This window comes from Dendrobates tinctorius, unplaced genomic scaffold, assembly GCF_039654945.1.
Source record: "Dendrobates tinctorius isolate UK_male_01 unplaced genomic scaffold, ASM3965494v1 ptg000211l, whole genome shotgun sequence".
In the NCBI taxonomy this organism is placed as follows: domain Eukaryota; kingdom Metazoa; phylum Chordata; class Amphibia; order Anura; family Dendrobatidae; genus Dendrobates; species Dendrobates tinctorius.
Window position 1 is genome coordinate 30,237,645 of NW_027361878.1, and position 27,156 is coordinate 30,264,800.

The 27,156-nt window shown below is 46.9% G+C and overlaps 1 protein-coding gene across 3 annotated transcripts in view; it reads right to left on the minus strand.

Moving 5' to 3' along the window:
• Positions 1-27,156, minus strand: part of LOC141058427 (acylphosphatase-2-like) — a 95,982-nt gene that overhangs the window by 48,911 nt on the left and 19,915 nt on the right. Inside the window, exons 1-2 of one of the 3 annotated variants that reach the window (XM_073554679.1) lie at positions 15,158-20,959; positions 4,066-4,159 (exon numbers count right to left, since the gene is read on the minus strand). The exons of 1 other annotated variant lie outside the window; for it this stretch is intronic. In XM_073554679.1, the coding sequence (XP_073410780.1) occupies positions 4,066-4,116 (51 nt within the window). In that variant the 5' untranslated portion in view covers positions 4,117-4,159; positions 15,158-20,959. Of the gene's footprint in view, positions 1-3,435; positions 3,532-4,065; positions 4,160-15,157; positions 20,960-27,156 lie in introns of those variants that run through there. One more of the 3 variants, XM_073554680.1, reaches the window with a different exon arrangement.

The window sequence follows — 27,156 nt, forward strand, 5'->3', positions numbered from 1 at the left end:
CCTGGGAGCCTCTGTCTCCTCGCGGGGACCGACCTGATCTGGAAGAGAAGGTAGAGGAGGACCAACTAGAATTGCTGCGAGAAGATTGAAGACGCGTTGGTTGCAAAACGGCCGAACAGCCCTTGTGTTGAGGAAGGCATTTACTTTTCCCTCCGATAGTATCAGAAAAGAGCTAGTCCAGTTTCTCCCCAAAAGGACAACCCGTTTGAAAGGGGAGAGAAGACAATGGTCTTTTAGATGTGGCATCCGCCAGCCAGCCGCTGAGCCATAGGGCTCTTGTAACGGAGGTCGCATTAGCGGCAGTTTGAGCCGCGCAGTTGGTTGCATCACCAGAAGCGTCTACTACAAAGTCCGCTGCGTGAATTATCTGCCTGGCGACAGTGGTTGCCTCCGGAGGAAGAATGGTGCCCTGGAGGGAAGTAATTAAGGCTTCTGACCAAGCGGCCATTGCCTTAGAGACCCAAATTGCCGCGAAAGAAGGCAAGATAGTCAATTTGACGATCGGAGGAGTTTCTGACTGAGGAACCCTCAGAAACAGATAGGAGCGTTTTAAAAGCAAGACGCGATACCTAAGAGTTCACCGGAGGGGACTGTAACCAATCCTTCATTAGGTCTGTATCAATAGGGTATTTAGCCTGAGTAGACTGTTGCCCTGAGAACCATTTATGTGGCCGGTCCCTATGTTTCTGGACGGCTGGTAAACAACCTACGCACACGCTTGGTTTTCTTAAATGAGATAGCGTGTGCTGGAGCAGGAATATCTTCCTCATCCAACTTCAGAATCCTGTTGACTGATTTTATAAGAGAATCAAGCGACTCCTGATCAGATGGGGGATTCTGAGGGGCTGACGAGTCAGATTCGAACTCAGAGTCGTGCTCGCTGTGAATCTTAGAAAAAGGCGAGTGAGACACCAGGCGCCGATGCTGAGGCGCGAACGTGACTGGGGGACGCGTCATGGGTCAGCTTTCCAGAGACCTGACCATCCCTTGAACGAGGATGGCCCCTGCTGGTGGTTCTGACTTAAAGAGTCCTCCCAGAGGGAGAATATAGCCTGGGTCAGAGACTTCACCGACCGTGAGAGGGACGCGGCCCCCTCAGGGGTACTAAATGCAGGAGGCCCATCAGCAGCGCAGCGAGGGGCGTTGGAGCGCAGGTTGGGGCGCAGGCTGGGTCACAGTCCATGTAGAACGGATTAGTCTGTCCACTGGGTAATGCAGACTTGCAAATAGTACACACGGTATAAAAACGCAGTGTGCTTATTAACCGCCTGTTTAGCCTCCTTAGATTGAGGCATAGTGCTCCTGAAAGGGTTAACGGCAGTCTGTCTGCAGCTGCAGAGAATGTGCCGGGAAGGGGTTAAGCTTTAATCTGAGGGCAGATGCAGCTTACCCATGGTCCTGTGCTGTGTCCCCCGGGAGGAATAGCGGTGGTCCTGTGGCGGTATCCGGCTGTCCAGAGCAGGCCTAGCGCTCCTGAAGGGGTTAACGGCCGCTGATTGAAAAGGACATGGCTCCCGAGATTAGAATTGCGCGTCTCCTAAGAGGTGAGAGGGGCCAAGAGGAGGCGGCAGCGACATTAGCGCGGGCGGCGCTAGTCAAATTGCGGCCTAGTAGGCCAGAAAAGCCGGGGACTAAATTTTTGGCCTACCCATGGTAGGCGTCGGGGGCGGGGAGAGGGCGGCGCTACTGGACGGCGCCATTCAAATTGCGGCCTAGTAGGCCGGAAAAGCCGGGGGCTAAATTTCTGGCCTACCCGAGCGCTGAGAGCGGGGGGGGCCGCGATGGGGCGCCGGTGCACCGCCGCTGACGCCAAGTCAGCGCTTCTCCCGGGGGTAAGGACCCGACCCCATACCTCCACTCCTGAGCTCAGGCAGGTCGCGCTCCGCGTTCTTCCAGCTGCAGGGTCTCATCCGATGCAGCAGAGCTGGAGGAGGTCTTAAAGGGGTACTGCTCAATCAATCCACCCTGTGGTAGGGGGATGGAGAGCTGTGGGGCTGATTCATAGCATCGGAAAGCGCTGCTCAAGTCTCCATGCACTCCTGTGCCTCGTTCCTTTTGCGCTAGCCCTCGTATCCGTGGAGTACCGACCGTAAGGGAACCATCGTCAGAGGAATGAGCCCCATTCGTCACAGGAAAGTGTACGTGAAGGGTTACTCCACGTGCTTGCCTGTTGTTGGTTCAGGGGAGAGCGGGCCGTAGAAAGGAACCATCGCCCCCCTTCACTCCGTTAATTAAAAAATAAAAATTTACAGAAAATTCAAAAATAAAATAAAAATGGTGGGGTCTGAAACCAGACCCAAGTGCCTCCTACAGACACTAAGCAAAGAACTGGAGAAATCCCAGCCAGCGAGAGGGTGTATACTGCAGGGGAGGAGCTAACTTTGTTTCTGGTTTACTTAGTGTCCTCCTAGTGGCAGCAGCATAACACCCACGGTCTCTGTGTCCCCCAATGTGGCGTAGGAGAAAATAAAGTTGGATCCAAAATGGCCGACTTCAAAATGGCAACCATGGTCACCACACATCTTGAAAAGTTTCTCCGCTCCCATATACTAATGTGCCACAAACAGGAAGCTGATATCACCAACCATTCCCATTTTATTTAGGTGTATCCATATAAATGGCCCACCCTGTATATATAGTCGGAGCAGATTTACTGTCTGGATGGAATATCCACTGCTTATTAGTAGAAATTTTGTGAATGGGATTTTAAGAAATGGGTTCCAGTCTCCAGGCAGAAAAATATTAAGATTTGAGAGTCCTCAGTGGTTGATGCCTTTTAATGGCGAACTAAAAAGATGGTAAAGAATCGAAAGCTTTTGAGATTACTCAGGTCTCTTCATCAGGTGTGTAGTCTCAAAAGCTTGCAATGTGTTACCGTCTTTTCAGTTAGCCATTAAAAGGTATCAACCACTGAGGACTCTCAAATATTAATATTATTCTATCTACTGGCTACCACGGTACAAATATATATATTTTTCCAGACTCCAGGCAGTCATTAACTTAGGATTTGCAACCCAATATGAAAAGTTACAATTTAATTTATGATTGTTAGTTTCTACACTTAATCTCTACAATTGAGTGGGAGGGAATGTGTGAAGGGATCTAATTCCTACAGCTGCAGTGATGGAGAGCTAAAGTAACCACAATGTGGTCTATGTCCAAATATTTATGGACCTGCCTGGGATCGCTGATGGTTATTGCTCATAAAACACATTTTATAGTCCAGCTTTAGTGGCCCTTTATTAAATGCAACTGTGTTTAAATGTCGAGTCTGCAACAGATGGAATCCGTCATCTGCACACAGAATACAAATACAGCGCGTTCAGGCCGTGTTCAGACTTCCAGATATATTTTACAATTTAAACATTTGCTTTTATTTTGGAATTAAAAGAAAAACAAAAAAAAATTATTTCAAATGTCAATCTATGTTCTTACCCTGCACATCTCCATAAACTTCATAGTCGACAGACCACGGCCCTGTAGAAGTCATAGTGCAGATCATCTACAGCTGCAACCATTAGGAGTTTATTGCTCAGTTGTGTCCCCGGCCAAAAATGAGTTGCCTGTTACTAAATTCAGTACAGAGCACTTGCCACACAGAAATAGCACCCAGCAGCGCTGCCCTATTACAGAGCAGGTGCAAGGACAGAATTTAAAGGAACACTAAATTCTCATTTTAAGGGTTCGTGCACATGGCCGTATTTTCGGTCCGAGTGCGATCTGACAAAATGTTGGATCACACTCGGATCAATGTTATTCAATGGGGCAAGGCACATCTCCAATTTGTTCCTCGGACTTGCTGCACGCCCGAGTTTGGTCTGAGATTTGGATCGCAAATGGCCACGCAAGTCAATGAGTCCGTGGAAATGAACAGACTGCACGTGACATATGCGGACGAGCACATAGAGCCAGTCATGTTCCCAATTTATGGTCATGATTTTATATGAACCCCACAAATATGATCCCCACTTGCCACAGCTACAGGGCAAGTGTGGCAGATCTAATAGATGTGTAAGGGAACGCACGCCTTTTTTTAAATTTTTTTATTTATAACACAGCTCTTACTGTTAACAGTTGTAACATAGTAACACAGTTGAACATATCTCTGTGTGTCATCCATGTGTCATCAGTGTGCACGACGTTCTGTGGCCCCGTGCTTCTGTTAAAAAACAAAAACAAACATGTTAGTGTATTTTGCCCACAGATAAACAGTCTGAGGAAACACACTCACATTCGAACAGACCCATTCACTTAAATTGGTCTATGTGTGTAAGTGTCTCCGGTATGTGTGAAAACTGTCACCACACACTGACCTCTGAAAGAGCCCTAATGTAGAGACAAAGATCCTGATTTCAGTGAGGTGTCACTTACTGGGTTGTTGCTGTAGTTTTGATAAAATCACATTTTTATCAACACATTATCTGCCTCCATATTCATGAGATCTGTATAATCATCACTATTGCCCCCCCCCCCACTGATTGGCATCTTTCTACATATCCCATATATACAGATGTATATTACATTCCCTGTGCTTTATTGGGGAGCAATAGTGATGGGCGAGCACTAAAATGCTCGGCTGATCGTTGCTCGGGTCGAGCAAATTGGAATACTTGAGTACTTGGGACAGAACAGCTAGCCCAATGTAAGTCTATTGGAGACCCGAGCATTTTTACTACAATCCCCATTTAAAGGTCTAAAAACGTCTGAAAATTGTGGAAACACTGCTCAAATGACACGGGGGCATCATGGGGATCGCCCCTGGAAGCATTCCTGACTCCTAGTTCACAGCTTTAAACAATTTTTTCAGAGTTTCATGCCATTTTTACCGGCGCACCAAAAAACATACCAAAACGAAACCAAAACGGATTTTGCTGGGAAATATGTTAAGGTACATCCTTTCCAGGTTAATGACTTGTATATAAGGCAAAATAAATAACCCCAGACCAAAATGTTCCTCCACCACTTGGGCTATGTTCAGACGCAGAGTTTTTGAAGCGTTTTTCAACTTTAACATTGCTTTCAACCAATACAAATGCATTCACTGGGAAATGTCATTGTAACATTTAACAACCCTAGCTGGCCATGTGGTGTGTGACACATAAGCAGACATATCTTGTTTCATTTATGAGGGAGGGACTCTTAAAATCACAGAGCCTATTTTTACAGGGGCATCAGGCCGCATTAATCTGCTTAAAGGGCCACTATTAAACAGTGGGTCTCCTAAACTGTTATAGCCTATGCAGTGAGTGGATGGGCTGCCAAGAATTACGACGCACCTCAATACCCCTTTCACGAGATGTCCAGGATGGCTTCCATAAAAAATGTTGCATTGAATGCAAGGCCTTCCCTGCTACCAAGTCTTATGCATCCCAATAAGCCTTTCAACCCACATACTCGATGGGCCCAGGAAAATCCACTTCACATTATTCATTTTGTACTCCCATTCTGTTTTCATATGCATTGACTGCAAGGCCTGCCCTGCTACCAAGTCATATACACCCCAATAACCCCCTTGGAAGAAACATGGAGGAGGGCCTCTTAACAAAAAATGTCCCATTAAAAAGGAGCGTGTCTCCTAGACTTGTAATGCCCATACATTATGGGGTACACCTCACCTTTTCCATAACAAGTATTTTACGCCGAGCAAAACCACCCAACCTTGTTCGTGTGACGACTCCTGGAATGGACCCTCTGGGCCCTGATACCAACCCACCCCGGGTGAGCTGACCTAGTGAGGACCACCCAGGGAATAAAGTACCACGACTGCTGGAACCAGGTGGCCGGCTCGAAGGAGGCACGAGAGACCATGTTTAGCAGGGTGAAGACGGGGGCACGCAGGGTACAGGAATATGTAAAGCATGTACTCGGGGCACACTGGGTACGGAAGTGCGTACAGTGTGTACTCGGGGGCACGCAGGGTACAGGATGGTGCAGGACGTGTACTGGGAACACGCCTGGGTACAAGACAGAGCAGAGCGCATGCTGGGAAGCACGCCAGAGAACAAGATAGTGGACCTGAGTACATAGAGCCACCATGCAGACACCAAGAAGGCCTAGCAAGGAAGCAAAAGTGACAATCAGGCGCCGCCTACAGGAAGAGGCGTCCTGATATAGGGAATGTGTGCCCGGACTTCCGGGTCAGGTCCTCCAGGACCATAGAGATGTCAGAGTCAGTGCGGGCACAGTCAGAGCTGCGGGTTGTGCACAAGCGCACCGGATGGGACCTGGTACTGGTTGCGCAGCCGCAGAGTCAATAGCGCGCGGCATGCGCGTGCACCCTACGGTACCTCAGCGCCGGACGCGAGACCGGAAGTGAAGAAGTCAGGCGGCGTGCAGCAGCTGCGGAGGTACGTGGTGATAGCGGCGTAACAGTTCGGAATTCGACAGCAGCACGGAACTCGTTAACCCTGTTCAACTTGTGGGGGTGGATGATGATACATGGAGGAAGGCCTGATTTAAAACTATGCCCAATTTAAAGGAGCCGGTCTCCTAGACTTGGAATGCCCATATATACAAGTGTATGGACTGGCAAACATTTCCCCCTGAGGGTAGATATCAACATAGTGTGGCCTTTTTTTGGGGGGGAATCATAAACACCTTGCAAAACTGTAGCATGGTTTCAAACACAGTTAATATCAAAAAATATCAACAAACATGAACCTAGCACTCAACTTAAAGGTATTTGTAAGGCGGTTTATTGTAGTACACGAAAAAAGACGTTTCGGTCAATGTCCGTATATAGGAGAGGGGCAAACGTGCCTCCAGATGCGGTGGACACCGCATCTGGAGGCACGTTTGCCCCTCTCCTATATACTAACAAGCTCATTACCTTAGAGAGATCATTCTCCTCAATGCCTAAAGCACCATCGTCCTTTCTGATAGATGCCTATAAGCCCTACACAATCTATATACCACGCGTAACTGAAGAAGGTCACATTGACCGAAACGTCTTTTTTCGTGTACTACAATAAACCGCCTTACAAATACCTTTAAGTTGAGTGCTAGGTTCATATTTGTTGCTTTAATGGTTTGGGAACCTAACCTTAGCACCATCTTGAGTTGTGCTCACGGTGTTCTTTCTTTATTGAAAATATGGCGGACGAATCGTTGGATGAAGTACCGGTAATCTGGAAAAGGGGCATGGTGATGACAGGAATATGAAAGTACATGATTAATAACAGCAGTGGCTATGGGAGGTATGACATCCAGGATACAGCCAACAATGATTCGTCTTTTAGCCACCATCAATTACCAGAATCGGTTTCATGCCCGTCAGAAGATCGGTGTACCAGATGCGCGTGTGAGACTCGCCCTAAGAAATGCCCGTCCCAAGAATGTTGCCAAACACGCACATGTCTGTATAAAGGGCAAAGTGTAACATGTTCGTGAGATGCTGAATTATATAAAGCAGATCAGTGTCGGAGGAAAACAAAAACTGATGGATGCTCGTGAAAAACTAAGTTTAAAGCATAGAGCACCGTCCGTAACTATAAACACACCCATGGCAGAAGCTTCTTCATTTTCACCAATACATATTACCAATAATATCCAAATGTCACAGTTTAAAATTAATTGTCCGAGTGTAACCAACATTGTTAAAGGAATGCCACAAAACATACATAACCCTGACCCTTTGAAAAACCTGATTTCCTCTTTACAACATATGGACAATGAGGGTATTAATGACAACCTAGAAAATCTCCACATCCACACCAATAAGATGAAGATCACAGCTGCAAAAAATGTTAAAAAAAGGCAGTGAATGTCTGGAAAATCATTTTCTATAAGGCAAAGTTTACCTCTTACAAAAGTGGTACCGAAAGAGGCATACACAGCTCTCAGGTGTACTCAGCGTGAGATGCTTGAAAGATGATGCATTCTGATTTGTTCATGTCCACTTTTTGAAAGCGAGCAGAAAAGAAGGATAATTAGGCGGGAAGACATGTGATTTTGGTCAGTAAGGAGGTGATATTAGGTACAGATAGGTAGTTCTGAGTGTCATCGGCGTAGTGATGATATTGCAAACCGTGCCATTACATCATCTGGCCCAGGCCGAAGGTGTAGATGGAGAAGTGCAGGAGTCTTAGAACAGAGCCTTGGGGAACAATGAAAGACAAGTGTCGAGGTGAGGAGGTGGTGTGGTAGAGGGAGACAATGAATGTCCCCTTACCAGTCTTCTTGTTTTTTAAAGACTCTGCCGATAACCCCAAAAAGGACATTTGCTCCACCGGCCATGGCCGCATCAGCAGGGATAGTAAAACTACCATCCTTACCACCACCAGCATGATCAGGCACAAGGTAGCAAAGCAACAGACTTTGCTGGTTGAACACCAGGCTCCATGAACAGTGTTTGCGGGTGATACCACTGCTTCTTCCGCTGTTGTGCGTGCAAGCCAATCCCCTGTCCAGAGTGCATGCAAAGATGCCTCCTTCCCTGCACCTGCCGTTGACCACAGTCAAATAGCACCACCACCAAGCACATCCACGTCCTTGTCCCAGCGCAGCCTTCAGTTGTCCATACCCCAGTCATTGGACCATAAGCGGAAAGACACAGCCAATGCCCCAGAGGCATTGAATTAACAAATTTCTCGTCTGCTTGCGCTTGAAATGTTGCATTTTAGGCTCGTTGGAAATGTACTCTTTCCGCAACCTGATGGCGGTGACCGTAACAAGGTACTCGGTCCCCACCCGACACTATTTCTCCCGGTCTGCCATCACGACATTAGACAAGCAAGCACGTGGCCCACAACATTACCTGGGCCATCAACAATGCTGGTGCAGGGAAAGTGCACCTAACCAAGGACCCGTGGACAAGTGCTTGTGGGCACGGACTGTACATCTCGCTGATGGCACACTGAGTTTGCGTAGAAGAAGTCATGAGCCAGTCAGACATTGGGAGACCATGTCACAGATGTATGGAGGAGACAGGTTGTGGAAGGCTTTGTATGTCATATTTAGGGTTTTGAACTGTAGCATATGGGCAATAGGAAGGCAGTGAAGTGCATGGCAGAGAGAGGCTGGGGAATAACGGAGGGACAGTTGGATTACTCTGGCAGCAGAGTTTTGGATAGATTTGAGTGGGGCAAGAGTGCTAGAGTGGAGGCTAGAGAGTATAAGGTTGCAATAGTCGAGGAGGGAGATCATGAGGGCGCGCACAAACATTTTAGAATTTTCTTGTAATGTACGGATCCAAGAAATGTTTTTGAGTTGTAATGGCAGGAGGAGGCAAGGGCTTGGATCTTAGCTTGAAAGAGAGGGCAGAGTCGAGTATTACCCCGAGGGCACGAACATGCGGGAATATTTGTCCCGGTGTGCCATCCCGGCATTACACAGGCATGTGTACCACAACATTACCCGTGCCCTCCATAAAGCTGTTACTTGGAAAGTCCACCTAACCACAAACACGTGGACAAGTGCTTGTGGTCAGGGACGGTACATCTCACTGAGGGCACAATGGGTTAACATAGTGGAAGCCGGGACCCACTCCAACCTTGGTATGATACACGTCCTCCAAAACCCGAGTATTGCGGGCCCTATATCAATCTTGGTTGCTCCCACAGTCTACAGCTCCTGCACCTCCTCCTCCTCCTTCGCCTCCCCTTCAGACTCCAGCTAGAGAAGGTAGCACATCAGTCACAAGCTGGAAGCACTGCAGCACTGCCAAATGAAAGCGGGAACAGGCTGGGCTGAAGCTAATATGCTTCTGTGACCAACCCCAAAATGCTGAAGAGTTTTGGACAGCGCTGAAAGAGCAGACAGATTGGTGGCAGAGACGGATGTACCCACAGCCAGGCATGGTTGTGTGTGACAATGGCTGGAACCTGGTGGCTGCTCTGTGGCGAGGCGAGCTCACACACATGCCATGCCTGGCTTATGTGCTTAACCAAATTGGTCAACGGTTTTGGAAAAGCGACATGGAGCTGGAAGATCTGCTTGGAAAAGTGCAACGCTCGAAATACCCATTTTAGAAAGTCAGCTACAGCTTCATCCGCCTTTGCTGTGATTCAGCAGCGCTTCCAGCTTATGGCTTAACGACTGGTGTGTGATGCCCCCAGCCCTTGGAACGCTACACTGCAGACGTTGGAAAGGATGTGTGAGCAGAAGAGGGCAGTTGGTAAATAGTCTACCATTATCAACAAGTTTGCAAGTATTCAGTTCTGTCTTCTCACATAACATGTGAGGAGTGGACATGGATGTCTGACATATATCTAACATCCTCCAAAACTTTCACGAATCCACAAAGAGGGTGAGCGTCAATGACACCATAATTATTGTCTCCATCCTGCTTATCTGTGTTCTAATCTGAAGATTGAGAGTTATTATAGAGCAACACATATTTACAGTTTAACAGTTTCAAACACAACAGTCCTAAGTAATAACGATAACAATAATCCAAAAATTAAACCAAAACTACCCTGCTCGTGACAGCTTACAATCTACACTAAGTAACAACAATAATTAAAACAAAACAAAACAATCCTGCTCGTGACAACTTACAATCTAAAATGAGGTGGGTGAGATAAAAAATGCAGGGGTGTATTTACAATAAGGTATTTACAATGATGTTTGTACAATGATATTACTGAGGGTAGTTCTAAGTGTTGGAGTCCTGAGGACAAGGAGGAGAGCATGGTCAGTTGTCCTCTTGGTTAGGACATGGAATTACTGACTGTTAGCAGTTTTGTGCGCATGGTTGAGTTTGTTACGCTGCCTTTCCATTCACCCTCGCGTTATCAAAATTTGGGGTGACGGGCAATACTGATTGGTGACACTTCTAGACCCACGCTACAAGAAGAACTTTATATTTCTTAATCCAGAGGCAGACAGGTGTACTAAAATGTTGGAGGAACCAGAGGGCCCTTCTTACGGAATGATTAAAAAAATTCACATCTGAAAACGTTGGCAGCAGAGGTCAAAGTTTGTTGGCCAAGCAAGGAGTATAGGTGAGAGAGACACAACTCCAAGCCAGCAAAGGCAGTGGAACACTAGCAAACTTTGGGAAGAGTTTTCTCAGACTCTCCCATCGCCCTGTCCCTGAGGCGCAGGAGACTCTCACATGGAGTGCAAGTTTTTGAAAATGCTGAGGGAGTACCTTGCTGACCGTACCAACATCCTCTGTCATTCCTCTGTGCCTTCAAATTATTGGTTATCCATGCTGAACATGTGGCATCAACTGGCTCTCTCTACTGCGCACATGCGCTGTACCCACGGTCAAGGAGCGCACGGCGCCTCACTCTCTGGCGGTTACTGGCCAAACGGCGCCTTGTTAAATGGCAGTACCGCTTTTAGTGGCGGGAGACAATGGGAACTGTCCTTTGCAGTGCCACTGCTCTAAGGAACGGAGCACGCTACTCAGTCTCCTATGCGCTGGTTGTCCACAACAAAAATATTTGATGTCTTACCCGATTTCTCTTAAGCTGGACCCATGAGACAGGTGAACCCACAGCCAGGCATGTTTGTATATGACAATGGGTCGAACCTGGTGGCTGCTCTTTGGCGACGCAGGCTCACACAGGTGCCAAGCCTGGCTCATGCGCTTAACCAAATTGGAAAATGTTTTGTGACAAGTGACACGGAGCTGGCAGATCTGCTGGTAAAAATACAACGCTCTAAATACCTATTTTAGAAAGTCAGCTACAGCTTCATCTGCCCTTGCCATGATTCAGCAGCGCTTGCTGCTTCTGGCTCACCGACTGGTGTGTGATGTCCCCAGGCCTTGGAACTCTACACTGCAGATGTAGGAAAGGATTTGTGAGCAGAAGAGGGCAATTGGTGACTAATCTACCAGCATCAACAAGGTTGTCGGTATTGGGTTTCGGTTCTGTCTTCACACATAACATCTGAGGTGTGGAAATGGATGTCTAACATGTGTACCATCCTCCAAAACTTTGAGGAATCCACCAAGCGGTTGAGCGTCAATGACACCATAATTATCGTCTCCATCCTGCTTATCTGAGTTCTAATTTTAATATTCAAATTTATTATAGTGCGAAAACATATTTACAGTTTAACAGTTTCAAACACAACAGTCCTAAATAACAATGATAACAATTATCCAATAATGAAACCCAAATGAAACTACCCTGCTCGTGACAGCTTACAATGTACACAACGATAACAATAATTTAACCCAAACAAAACAATCCTGCTCGTGACAACTTACAATCTAAAATGAGGTGGGGGAGCTTAAAATACAGGGGTGTATTTAAAAGAAGGTATTTACAATGATGTTTGTACTATGATCTTACTGAGGTTCGTTGTAAGTGTTGTAGGCCTAAGGACAAAGAGGAAGAGGACAGCATGGTCAGTCGTCCCCTTGTTGACGACACGGAAGTGTTGCCTGTTAGCAGTCTGGGACGCATTGGGCTGACTTTATGTTGCGCTGTGTTTCCCGTGACCCTTGCATTATCAAAATTTTCGGTGACACTCATTTTTGGTTGGTGACACTTCTAGACCCACGCTACAAGGAGAACTTTCAATCTCTTCTTCCAGAGGGAGAGAGGTGTACAAAAATGTTGCTGCACCAGAGGGCCCTTGGAGCGGAATTACTGAAAAAATTCCCATGTGAGAATGCTGGCAGCAGACGTCAGAGTTTGTTGTACAACCAAGGAGTCCAAGCGAGAGAGACAGAAGTACAATCCAGCTCAGGCAGGGGAACAATGGACAATTACTGGGACAGTTTTCTCAGACCCTCATATTGTGCCGGCACAAGAAGTGCGATGTTTGGAAACATGCTGACGGAGTACCTTGCAGATCGTACAAACGTCCTCCGGGATTCCTCTGTGCCTTTTAAATGTTGGGTATCCAAGCTGGACACGTGGCATGAACGGTCTCTCTACGCCTTGGAGGTCCTGGCCTGCCCTGCTGATAGCGTTCTGTCAGAGCGGGTTTTTAGTGCCGCTGGTGGAATTATAACAGATAAGCGCATCCGCCTGTCAACTGACAATGTTGACAGGCTGACTCTTATAAAAATGAATAAGGGCTGGATTGGGCAAGACTTCTGTGCACCACCGAATGAAAACAGCGAAACATAACCTCAAATACATTGTCTTTTTTTGTGGAGGTATATTCTCATGCACTTTTTCACAACCACACATGGGTATCTGCTTCCTGATTTGGTCAGTTTGGTGTTATCCTCCTCCTTATCCTCATCCTCCACAACCAGTAGAACACCAGGGTGAACGTATTCCGTGATGCAAAAGTCACTCAATATTTGTGCAAGGTTGTTTTTATGATGCCCATTACTAATTTGAAACAAAAAAAAAGTTCCTTCCCCCAGTGGGAACTGTCATAAAAATGAGATGTACGTATATTCTTCCCATTTATTGCTATATTTTCCAGTTGTACTATCTCTGGACCATCCTCTTAGGACCTAGTGTATACCTCTACAATAGAAAAATATTGAAATACTATTATATTATACAGTATTTGTATTTATATCCCTGTCTCTGAGCTGTTGCTATGGAAAAACATATTTCGTTGGACACATTCTGGCTTCATATCTATGAACCTGTGTTCGCCCCTTCCTTTTGTTATTTTCTTCATAGGTGGATTCCCCTTCTTTTTATTTATTTGTTTCATTCCAGTATGATTTATCATTATGTCTCCTCATTCTCCGACAATAAATCAACAGGGTTAACGTGTTCTGCGCTGCTACAGGCAGTCCAATTTTGGCAAGGGTGTCTATGATGCCCATAGTATATTTTTTAAAAATTTACACCCCCCACGGGGAAATGTTTGTCAGCCCATGCACTGCGTGTATGGGCATTACAAGTCTAGGAGACCCGCTCCTTTACATTGGGCCTAGTTTTTAATGAGGCCTTCATCAATGTCTCCTCATTCTCTGCCACTAGATCACCAGGGTTAGCATGTTCTGTGCTGCTACAGGCAGTCCAATTTTTGGCAAGGGCGACTATGATGCCCATAGTATATTTTAAAAAAATTTACCCCCCCATGGGGAAATGTTTGTCAGCTCAGGCACTGCGTGTATATAACGTGAGTGACAGACTGCCCAAAAGAGGGAATTTTGGCCTAAGATGCCTCAATTTTTGGCACACGGATGTATGAGGCGTGTCAGAGATAGACCCCACTGTAAAATGTGGCCTTTTTTTAAAAATAATGCAACATAGTGCTGTATATAACTTGAGTACCAGACAGGCAAACAATGGAGTACCGGCCTAAAATCCACAAATTTTTATCACACGGACGTATGAGGCGTGTCACAGTAAAATCTTGGAGGTTTTTCTAAGAGATACTATACTGGAGTATCTTAGGAAGAATAACCTCATGACCCAATATCAACATGGATTTACAAGGGACCGTTCCTGTCAGACTAATCTGATAAGCTTCTATGAAGAGGTAAGTTCCGGACTGGACCAAGGAAATGCAGTTGGACGTGGTGTACATGGACTTTTCAAAAGATTTTGATACGGTGCCACACAAAAGGTTGATACATAAAATGAGAACAATTGGGATAGGGGAAAATATGTGTAAGTGGGTTAAGAGCTGGCTCAGGGTTAGGAAACAAAGGGTGGTTCTTAATTGAGCACACTCGGACTGGGTCATGGTTAGCATTGGTGTACCACAGGGGTCAGTATTGGGCTCGCTTCTTTTTAACATTTATTAATGACCTTGTAGGGGGCATAGAGAGTAGAATTTTAATATTCTAAGATGACACTAAACTATGCAAGGTTATTAATGGAGCACACTCGGACTGGGTCACGGTTAGCATTGGTGTACCACAGGGGTCAGTATTGGGCTCGCTTCTTTTTAACATTTATTAATGACCTTGTAGGGGGCATATAGAGTAGAATTTTAATATTCTCAGATGACACTAAACTCTGCAGGGTAATCAATACAGAGGAGGACAATTTTATATTACAGGAGGATTTATGTAAACTAGAAGCTTGGGCTGATAAATGGCAAATGAGCTTTAATGGGGATAAATGTAAGGTCATGCACTTGGGTAGGACAAACAAGATGTATAATTATGTGTGTAATTGTAAAACACTGGGCAAAACTGTCACTGAAAAGACCTGGGTGTATGGGTGGACGACAAACTTACATTTAGTGGCCAGTGTCAGGCAGCTGCTGCAAAGGCAATTAAAATAATGGGATGCATTAAAAGATGCATAGATGCTCATGAAGAGAATTTTACCTCTATATAAGTCACTAGTGCGACCACACTTAGAATACTGTGTACAGTTCTGGTCTCCGGTGTATACGAAAGACATAGCTGACCTAGAGTGGGTGCAGAGAAGAGTGACCAAGTTTATTAGGGAACTTTATTAGACAAGCCTACAACTTGCAGTAACCACTGATCCACCAAACCGCTGCACGACCAGCTCTACCCTCGCCTACTGTATCCTCACCCATCCCGTTGTAGATTGTGAGCCCTCACGTGCAGGGTCCTCTCTCATCCTGTACCAGTCGTGACTTGTATTGTTTAAGATTACTGTACTTGTATGTACTATGTATACCCCTCCTCACATGTAAAGCGCCATGGAATAAATGGCGCTATAATAATAATAAATAATAATAATAATAATAAAACTGGGGGGTCTGCATTACCAAGACAGGTTATTACACTTGGGGTTATTTAGTTTGGAGAATCGAAGGCTTAGAGGTGATCTTATTACAATGTATAAATATATGAGGGGACAGTCAAAGACCTTTCTAATGATCTTTTTACTTTTAGACCTGTGACGGGGACAAGGGGGCACCCTCTACGTCTGGAGGAAAGAAGGTTTAAGCATACTCACAGACGCAGATTATTTATGTAAGAGCAGTGAGACTATGGAACTCTCTGCCATATGATGATGCAATGAGTGACTCCCTACTAAAATTTAAGAAGGGACTGGAAGCCTTTCTTGAAAAGTATAATATTACAGGGTATATACACTAGTTTCCTTAATATTGCGTTGATCCAGGGAGCTAGTCTGTTTGCCGTATGTGGAGTCGGGAAGAATTTTTTTCCCCAATGTGAAGCTTACTGTTTGCCACATAGGTTTTTTTTTGCCTTCCTCTGGATCAACATGTTAGGGCAGGTTAGGATAGGATATGGGTTGAACTATATGGACTTAAAGTCTTCCTTCAACCTTAATAACTATGTTACTATGTTACAGATATGCCACATTGTAAAATATGTTTCTTTGTTTTTTGGTGGATGAAAAAGATTGTGTCACGGCCCCCGGTCTTGCCATCATGGCCCACGATCCCCCTGTCACGCTCCCAGGCCGGCGTCCCCGTGCGCGCAGCTATACTTACCTCGCCCGGCAGCCGCGCTCCCTCCAGCCCCGCCGTCGGCGTCTCTCTCCGTCCGGCCCGCGGCTGGTGACGTCACAGCGGGCCTCGCGCATGCGCTGTAGGCCGCGGCCGGCTCTTCACAGCTGAGCTGGTCTCCGGCGGTGCCCTGCCCCGATTGCGCCGCCGGACCAATGAGAGCACAGCGGCAGCCATATCAGGCCGCCCTCCCCTAGTGGAGGCGCCTGACCGTGGTTGTTTCTTGCAGCACCTTAGGCCTTGTGTTCTCGCCTGGTATCAGGCTCCCTGCCTAATCTCTGTGTTTGCTTCCAGCCCTGTTCCCAATCCTGTGTCCGTGCCTGCTCCAAGTCCGGTGTCTGTACCTGCTCCAAGTCCGGTGTCTGTACCTGCTCCAAGTCCGGTGTCCGTACCTGCTCCAAGTCCTGTGTCCGTACCTGCTCCCAATCCTGTGTCCGTGCCTGCTCCAAGTCCTGTGTCCGTAACTGCTCCAAGTCTTGTGTCCGTACCTGCTCCAAGTCCTGTGTCCGTACCTGCTCCAAGTCCTGTGTCCGTACCTGCTCCAGTCCTGTGTCCGTACCTGCTCCAGTCCCGTATCCGTGCCAGTTCCAGTCCTGTCTCCGTACCTGTTCCAGCTCTGCCTACCCGAGTCCGTACCTGCCGTCAGCCTCAAGCCCTGCCTGCACGGGCCTCAACCTGCTGTCCTGTTCTATTCTAGGCTACCGGTGTCTGTTCCAGCTGTCCTTACGCAGTCCTTCTTCCCGTCTACCGCTCTGTGATCCATTCCGAGCCGCCCCTCTTGGTTCCGGCTGCCGTGGCATTCGAGTCTCTGGACTTGCGCCAAACAGTCCCTGTATAGGGGTCGGTCACACCTGGTTGCTCGTCCAGGGCCCCTCGGTGCCACGGCCCAGAGGGTCCACTCCAGGGAATTCCGCCTTGCCGTGTGCTGTGCTAACAGATTGCTGGATATAACGAGAGTGACAGACTGCCCATAAAAGGGAATTTAGGCCTAAAATGCCTCAGTTTTTGGCACACGGATGTATGAGGTGTGTCAAAGATAGACCCCAATGTAAAATGTGGCCCTGTTTTTATTTTAAAAATGCAACATAGTGCTGTATATAAGTACAGTTTCACCAAGGAAAAAAAAAAGAAAACCGCCGTAAACTGGCAAGACTTTGAGCACACACAGATATGAGCTGGCATGGAGATACCACTACGACAAATGTGTGCCCTGTTTTTTTAATTTTTGGGCTAACTAGTGCTGTATTTAACCAAAAGTGACAGCCAGGCAAAAAAAAGAAAACAGACGTAAACTGGCCAAACTTTGAGCATGCACAGATATGAGCTACCACGGAGATACCACACCAAAACATGTGTGGCCTGTATTCCAATTACACCTGGGGCTACCTATATACGGCTAATATATCCCACAAGTATCAGCAGCACCAGAACACAGGAAGGGAATGGACCCTCTTGATGTATGCAATGATCTATATACACACATACAGTGCCTGCTGGCCTTGCACTGACGCTGGGGGGGCAGTTGAACCTCAAAAAAATACAAACTGGAACCGAAAAAAAGGGCCAAAAATGGCTCTGTGAAGGACCATGTCGGTATTGGAGTCTATTGTACTCTAATAAAAATTTTATTTTTTACGAGAATATTGGCCTTCTGATCATCTTTTTTTCTTGATGTGTCTATCCTAGTGGAGGCCAATGGTGGAACCTTAATACCAGACCTGACCCAAAATTTGTCAGATCGAGGTGCTGGATGAGATCCGCTCCCAAGCTGGGAGGAAGTGCACCTGAGAAGGCCTGTCACTGGAAGGGTTTTTTGGTGTCTTTGGAGGGCTTGCTAAAGTAGAAGTCTCTCCCACCTTTGGATCGCTAGTCAGAGTTGTTTCTGTCTTGATCCTTATATTGCCATCTCTTGGATTTCCGGCCCTTTCAACAGGAGCGCCGAAAAAAGCCTGACATGGCTGCTTTCTGGGAAAATTCTTTTTTGTTGTCGGTTTTTCCTAATACGTCATCCAATGTCTGACCAAAACAGGAAATTTTTGTCACACAGTAAAGCGCAGTTATATCTTTGTCTGTATGTCCCCCGGCCAGCATTTAAGCCATCCTGCACGGCGTCCTATATTAGCCAAAGCTGCGAATTTGCTGTATAGCCTTGCTGAATCCTGCTGAAGTCTCAACTAGGAATACTGCCGCTGCTCTTATGGCCGGTATTGCCTCTAGAATAGTCTCCCTGGGGGCTCTTTGCTCTAGCTGATCCTCCCGGTTATTAACCCATATCTTAAGGAATCTAACCACACCAGTGGCAGCGATGGCCGGCCTAAAGGTACTGTCACACTTAGCGATGCACCAGCGATCCCGACCAGCGATATGACGCGGTCAGGATTGCTGGTGCATCGCTAAGTGGTCGCTAGTGAGCTGCCACACAGGCAGATCTCACCAGCGACATAGCAGCGGTCGGGGTCGTTACTTAGCTGTCAGACGAGGCGATCCTGACGTCCTCCCGCCCGCGTCCACGCATCGCTCGTCGGCGCCACAGGAAGCCCAGCAGGAAGCTGACCATGAGAAACAGTCCAGGACGTTCTCGCACGATCAGCGATAACCAGCGGGGGAGCGGTCGGAGGTAAGTATCACACATAGCGATATCGCTAGCAATATCGCTGCTACGTCACAAAAACCAGTGACCCAGGATGAGGATGTTTCTTCCTCAAGCGGATATTTCCTTTTCAGGGAATTGATTCTCTGGGACTACCTCTCTGGTTTTTCCCATTCCCTTTTAATGAGTCCTTGCCACTGTTAGTAAAGAGGGAAGGCTCTACATTTTCCTTATAACAAGCTGTCGAACATAAGTTATGTGATTTTCGTATCTACCAGCCCCATGGTAGGCCGGACTGCTTTAATAAGCTTGTCCGTACTGTATCTTCTACTAGGAACGCTACTTTCTCAGTAACAAGATTTAGCTGAGTCCTCCTCTGATCCCTATGAAGTCCTGACTGGAACAGGGATCTCTGGCTCTCAGCAAAAAGGGTGTCTTCTCCGCTACTGTATTATCAATACAGGCCTGACACCACCTCTTATTTCTAAGGGACTTTTTTGTATAAGGAATATTCCTAGCTTTAGATTTACCCCTTTTTTAGGGACCTTCAATGCTCTACCACACCAATGTATGTAAAAAGAGGGGAGAGAGGAGACAAGAGAGAGAGAAAGAAAACAGACATTATCGTACTGGACTTTCTCGAAGCTCACTCACCAGTCGGACGCTTCACAGGACGGGTACCGGATCTGGAGGCTGACTGGTCTGTACACATGTCTCCCATTGGAACTGTAGACCCTCCTTTTTAACATCATGCTGATCCTCCCGTACGCTGTCCGAGCGGTTTCCACTATATGGCGTGTCTGGCTCCTCTCATCTGAGCGAGACTGCCACTCCTGCACCTCCTGGCGCGCCTGTAAGTGCTCTGGCGAAAAAGCTCTCAATCTTAACAAGTTAGCTGCTGCCGCTTTCAGATGAGAACAGTCACATTCAACCTAGAATGGTTGGTGACCCCTGTCAGCACTTTTTTTTTTTGAATGCATGACCCGTGACCTGCGATTGCGGGCTGGTCTCCCATTTGGGTGCCGGCCTAGGCTCAAGCTGCTTAGCGTCCGCCACCTGATGAATGCACTAACACTCTGGCTAGAATGGCCGGAGGCCTGCTTGCGCTTCCTGGATGTACCCCTATGCATGTGCACTGGTCTATGCGTGCACCCGGCAACCACATCCGGTGCGTGCTGTATTATCTAGCGCCAGTAGTGCCATGTATTCGAACACTTTAGCATGTGCTTTAAGGTTAGCCTCTCATTCCGCTAAGCCACAGTAGACACCCCATAATATTACCCGGCCTGGGGATATTTGCGCGCACCCCCGGCACTTGCTGCCGACATACTGTCCTGAGGCTGCTGCACTTCTGCTTCTGGAGCACCTTCAGTGCGCGTTCCTTATGCCAGCTTGAAAATTGTGCCTGCGTGCACCCGGACTGTGTCCGATGCGCGCTCACTGTCATGTGGCCGTACCGCGCTTGTTCATGTGCGCGCTCCCAGCTGCTGCTTCCCGGGTGTCGCAAACTCTACTTCCAGGTTGCGCCTCACCTCCGGTGCGCGCTCCCGGCCTCTCCGTAGGTTCCCCGGGAGAACGCGCCGCTGCGTGTTCAATTCTCTACTCCGTCCCACAGCACCTCCTCCCCCTCCTCTCATTTCTGCTGAAGACTTTGCCTCCTTCTTTAAGCAGAAGATTGACACGATCAGACAAAACTTTGGCCCGCAGCCCCCAATGCCCCTCTTAGCCGCTCAGCCCTGTTCTGCAAAAGCCAGCTTCTCTACCATGACAGAAGATCAGCTCTCCACCCTTCTGTCAAGATCACACCTCACCACTTGTGCCCTCGACCCACTCCCGTCTCACCTCATCCCCAACTTGGCCACAGTCCTCATCCCATCTCTAACACACCTTTTCAACCTTTCACTTACAAATGGTGTCTTTCCCTCATCCTTCAAACATGCCTCAATCACACCCATCCTCAAAAAGCCCTCCCTTGACCCATCCTCTGTGTCTAACTATCGCCCGATATCTCTTCTTCCTTACGCCTCAAAACTACTGGAACAGCATGTACAGTGGGGCAAAAAAGTATTTAGTCAGTCAGCAATAGTGCAAGTTCCACCACTTAAAAAGATGAGAGGCGTCTGTAATTTACATCATAGGTAGACCTCAACTATGGGAGACAAACTGAGAAAAAAAAATCCAGAAAATCACATTGTCTGGTTTTTTTTCATTTTATTTGCATATTATGGTGGAAAATAAGTATTTGGTCAGAAACAAGCAAACAAGATTTCTGGCTCTCACAGACCTGTAACTTCTTCTTTAAGAGTCTCCTCTTTCCTCCACTCATTACCTGTAGTAATGGCACCTGTTTAAACTTGTTATCAGTATAAAAAGACACCTGTGCACACCCTCAAACAGTCTGACTCCAAACTCCACTATGGTGAAGACCAAAGAGCTGTCAAAGGACACCAGAAACAAAATTGTAGTCCTGCACCAGGCTGGGAAGACTGAATCTGCAATAGCCAACCAGCTTGGAGTGAAGAAATCAACTGTGGGAGCAATAATTAGAAAATGGAAGACATACAAGACCACTGATAATCTCCCTCGATCTGGTGCTCCACGCAAAATCCCACCCCGTGGGGTCAGAATGATCACAAGAACGGTGAGCAAAAATCCCAGAACCACGCGGGGGGACCAAGTGAATGAACTGCAGAGAGCTGGGACCAATGTAACAAGGCCTACCATAAGTAACACACTACGCCACCATGGACTCAGATCCTGCAGTGCCAGACGTGTCCCACTGCTTAAGCCTGTACATGTCCGGGCCCGTCTGAAGTTTGCTAGAGAGCATTTGGATGATCCAGAGGAGTTTTGGGAGAATGTCCTATGGTCTGATGAAACCAAACTGGAACTGTTTGGTAGAAACACAACTTGTCGTGTTTGGAGGAAAAAGAATACTGAGTTGCATCCATCAAACACCATACCTACTGTAAAGCATGGTGGTGGAAACATCATGCTTTGGGGCTGTTTCTCTGCAAAGGGGCCAGGACGACTGATCCGGGTACATGAAAGAATGAATGGGGCCATGTATCGTGAGATTTTGAGTGCAAACCTCCTTCCATCAGCAAGGGCATTGCAGATGAAACGTGGCTGGGTCTTTCAACATGACAATGATCCAAAGCACACCGCCAGGGCAACGACGGAGTGGCTTCGTAAGAAGCATTTCAAGGTCCTGGAGTGGCCTAGCCAGTCCCCAGATCTCAACCCTATAGAAAACCTTTGGAGGGAGTTGAAAGTCCGTGTTGCCAAGCGAAAAGCCAAAAACATCACTGCTCTAGAGGAGATCTGCATGTAGGAATGGGCCAACATACCAACAACAGTGTGTGGCAACCTTGTGAAGACTTACAGAAAACGTTTGACCTCTGTCATTGCCAACAAAGGATATATCACAAAGTATTGAGATGAAATTTTGTTTCTGACCAAATACTTATTTTCCACCATAATATGCAAATAAAATGAAAAAAAACAGACAATGTGATTTTCTGGATTTTTTTTTCTCAGTTTGTCTCCCATAGTTGAGGTCTACCTATGATGTAAATTACAGACGCCTCTCATCTTTTTAAGTGGTGGAACTTGCACTATTGCTGACTGACTAAATACTTTTTTGCCCCACTGTATATCTTGAACTGTCCTCCCACCTCTTCTCCTGTTCCCTCTTTGACCGGTTACATTCTGGCTTCCGACCACGTCACTCAACTGAAACTGCCCTAACTAAAGTCACTAACGACTTACTAACCGCCAAGAGCAAGCGACACTACTCTGTCCTCCTTCTCCTGGACCTGTCCTCTGCCTTCGACACCGTAGACCATTCCCTCCTGCTACAGACTCTCTCATCTCTTGGCATCACAGACCTGGCCCTATCCTGGATCTCATCATACCTAACAGACCGAACATTTAGTGTCTCCCTCTCACACACCACCTCCTCACCTCACCCCCTGTCTGTCGGTGTTCCCCAAGGCTCTGTCCTAGGACCCCTACTATTCTCCATCTATACCTTCGGCTTGGGACAGCTATAGAATCCCACGGTTTGCAGTATCACCTCTATGCCGATGACACGCAGATCTACCTATCTGGACCTGACCTCGCCTCCTTACTGACTGAAATGCCACAATGTCTGTCTGCTATCTCAGCCTTCTTCTCTGCTCGCTTTCTCAAACTGAACATGGACAAAACAGAATTCATCATCTTTCCCCCATCTCACTCTACCCCTCCACCAGACCTATCCATCAATGTCAACGGCTGCTCTCTTTCCCCAGTCCCGCACGCTCGGTGCCTCGGGGTTATCCTCGACTCTGCGCTCTCTTTCAAACCACATATCCAAGCCCTCGTCTCCTCCTGCCGCCTCAAACTCAAAAATATTTCCCAGATCCGCTCATTCCTCAACCACGAAACCACAAAAACACTAGTGCATGCTCTTATCTCCTGCCTCGACTACTGCAACCTCCTACTCTCTGGCCTTCCCTCTAGCACACTGGCTGCGCTCCAGTCCATCCTACACTCTGCTGCCCAACTAATCCACCTGTCTCCCTGCTATTTCCCAGCCTCCCCCCTACGCCAGGCCCTTCACTGATTTCATATTGCCCAGAGGCTCCAATTCAAAACCCTAACCATGACATACAAAGCCATCCACAACCTGTCTCCTCCATACATCTGTGACATGGTCTCTAGGTACCTACCCGCACGCAACCTTCGATCATTTCAAGATCTCCTTCTCTACTCCCCCCTTATCTCTTCTTCCCACAACCGCATACAAGACTTCTCCCATGCTTCCCCCATACTCTGGAACTCCCTGCCGCAACACATCAGACTCTCACAATCAACGAAAACCTTCAAGAAGAACCTGAAGACCCACCTGTTCCGACAAGCCTACAGCCTGCAATGATCCTCGGTCTGCTGAACCATCGCACGACCTGCTCTACCCTCTCCTACTGTATCCTCACCCATCCCTGAAGACTGTGAGCCCTCGCGAGCAGGGTCCCCTCTCCTTATGTACTAGTGTGTCCCTTGTCTTACACAAGTTTATACTTGTCTATATTTCCCCTTTTCACATGTAAAGCGCCATGGAATAAATGGCGCTATATAAATGCATAATAATAATAATAATAATAATAAACACAGATCCCATATAAACAGGTGTATATTGTATTCCCTGAGCTTGAAAGGTGGGGAATGAACATAATATACAGTGGGGCAAAAAAGTATTTAGTCAGTCAGCAATAGTGCAAGTTCCACCACTTAAAAAGATGAGAGGCGTCTGTAATTTACATCATAGGTAGACCTCAACTATGGGAGACAAACTGAGAAAAAAAAATCCAGAAAATCACATTGTCTGTTTTTTTTTTCATTTTATTTGCATATTATGGTGGAAAATAAGTATTTGGTCAGAAACAAAATTTCATCTCAATACTTTGTGATATATCCTTTGTTGGCAATGACAGAGGTCAAACGTTTTCTGTAAGTCTTCACAAGGTTGCCACACACTGTTGTTGGTATGTTGGCCCATTCCTCCATGCAGATCTCCTCTAGAGCAGTGATGTTTTTGGCTTTTCGCTTGGCAACACGGACTTTCAACTTCCTCCAAAGGTTTTCTATAGGGTTGAGATCTGGAGACTGGCTAGGCCACTCCAGGACCTTGAAATGCTTCTTACGAAGCCACTCCTTCATTGCCTCACGATACATGGCCCCATTCATTCTTTCATGTACCCGGATCAGTCGTCCTGGCCCCTTTGCAGAGAAACAGCCCCAAAGCATGATGTTTCCACCACCATGCTTTACAGTAGGTATGGTGTTTGATGGATGCAACTCAGTATTCTTTTTCCTCCAAACACGACAAGTTGTGTTTCTACCAAACAGTTCCAGTTTGGTTTCATCAGACCATAGGACATTCTCCCAAAACTCCTCTGGATCATCCAAATGCTCTCTAGCAAACTTCAGACGGGCCCGGACATGTACAGGCTTAAGCAGTGGGACACATCTGGCACTGCAGGATCTGAGTCCATGGTGGCGTAGTGTGTTACTTATGGTAGGCCTTGTTACATTGGTCCCAGCTCTCTGCAGTTCATTCACTAGGTCCCCCCGCGTGGTTTTGGGATTTTTGCTCACCGTTCTTGTGATCATTCTGACCCCACGGGGTGGGATTTTGCGTGGAGCACCAGATCGAGGGAGATTATCAGTGGTCTTGTATGTCTTCCATTTTCTAATTATTGCTCCCACAGTTGATTTCTTCACTCCAAGCTGGTTGGCTATTGCAGATTCAGTCTTCCCAGCCTGGTGCAGGGCTACAATTTTGTTTCTGGTGTCCTTTGACAGCTCTTTGGTCTTCACCATAGTGGAGTTTGGAGTCAGACTGTTTAAGGGTGTGCACAGGTGTCTTTTTATACTGATAACAAGTTTAAACAGGTGCCATTACTACAGGTAATGAGTGGAGGAAAGAGGAGACTCTTAAAGAAGAAGTTACAGGTCTGTGAGAGCCAGAAATCTTGATTGCTTGTTTCTGACCAAATAGTTATTTTCCACCATAATATGCAAATAAAATGAAAAAAAAAACAGACAATGTGATTTTCTGGATTTTTTTTCTCAGTTTGTCTCCCATAGTTGAGGTCTACCTATGATGTAAATTACAGACGCCTCTCATCTTTTTAAGTGGTGGAACTTGCACTATTGCTGACTGACTAAATACTTTTTTGCCCCACTGTATATAGATAATAGAGCAGGGGCGGGACTACCCTTGTCGTGGACCGTGGAGCTGCAGATGCTCATTGGCTGTGCAGCTCCATTCTTTGATTGGCTGCTCTGTGCGCACAGGATCTGTGATGAGGTCACAGAAGGGGAGGAGTCAGGGGTCACATGATCAGGGGCCTCTGTCTCTGTCGCAAACGCTATGCGGGCTTTCATATGTCTTGCACTGAGGAGAGGCTTCTGTCGGGCCACTCTGATATAAAGGCCTGACTGGAGGACGGCTGCAGTGATAGTTCACTTTGTGGAAGTTTCTCCCATCTCCCTACTGCATCTGTGGTGCTCAGCCACAGTAATCTTGGGGTTCTTCTTTACCTCTCTCCCCAAGGCTCTTCTCCCACGATTGCTCAGTTTGGCTTGGCGGCCAGGTCTAGGAAGACTTCTGCTGGTCCCAAACTTCTTCCATTTAAGGATTATGGAGGCCACGGTGCTCTTAGGAACCTTGAGTACTGCAGAAATTCTTTTGTAACCTTGGCCAGATCTGTGCCTTGCCACAATTCTGTCTCTGAGCTCATTGGCCCATTCCTTTGACCTCATGATTCTCATTTGGTCTGACATGCACTGTGAGCTCTTATATAGACAGGTGTGTCCCTTTATAAATCAAGTCACATCAGTTTAATTAAACACAGCTGGACTCCAATGAAGGCGTAGAACCATCTCAAGGAGGATCACAAGGAAATGGACCGCATGTGACTTAAACATGAGTGTCTGAGCAAAGGGTCTGAATACTTATGACATTGACCACCTATTTTTTGCAAAAGTATCTCATTATCAAGATCAAAAAAAAAATAATTTGAAGTGACACTTATATCTAATATATAAAGCTCAATGTGGGTGTGTATGTATGTACAGTATGTGTGTATGTATGTATGTGTGTGTGTATGTCCGGGATTGGCATCCGCACCGTCGCAGCTACAGCCACAAAATTTGGCACAGTCACACGTCTGGACCCCGAGAGTGTCCTAGGCCACATTGTGAGGCGAAATTTTAACCCCGCGCGTTCCAATTCATCAAACAATTTTGCCCCTATCTACATAATGGGGAAAAAGTGTGTATCAAGCCCCGCCCCTCATTATGATGTCATAATGGTTGCCATGGCGACGCTGATGTCATCATAGGTTGCAAGCCCCGCCGCTCATTATGATGTCATAATGGTTGACTATGGGATGGAGGATGTGTGATGGGTATATGGGCACTGGACTATGGGATGGAGGATATGTATGACGGGTATATGGGCACGGGACTATGGGATGGAGGATATGTGATGGGTATATGGGCACTGGACTATGGGATGGTGGATATGTATGACGGGTATATGGGCACGGGACTATGGGATGGCGGATATGTATGATGGGTATATGGGCACGGAAGTATGGGATGAAGGATATGTATGATGGGTATATGGGCATGGGACTATGAGATGAAGGATGTGTGATGGGTATATGGGCACGGGACGGCGAATATGTATGATGGGTATATGGGCATGGGACTATGGGATGGAGGATGTGTGA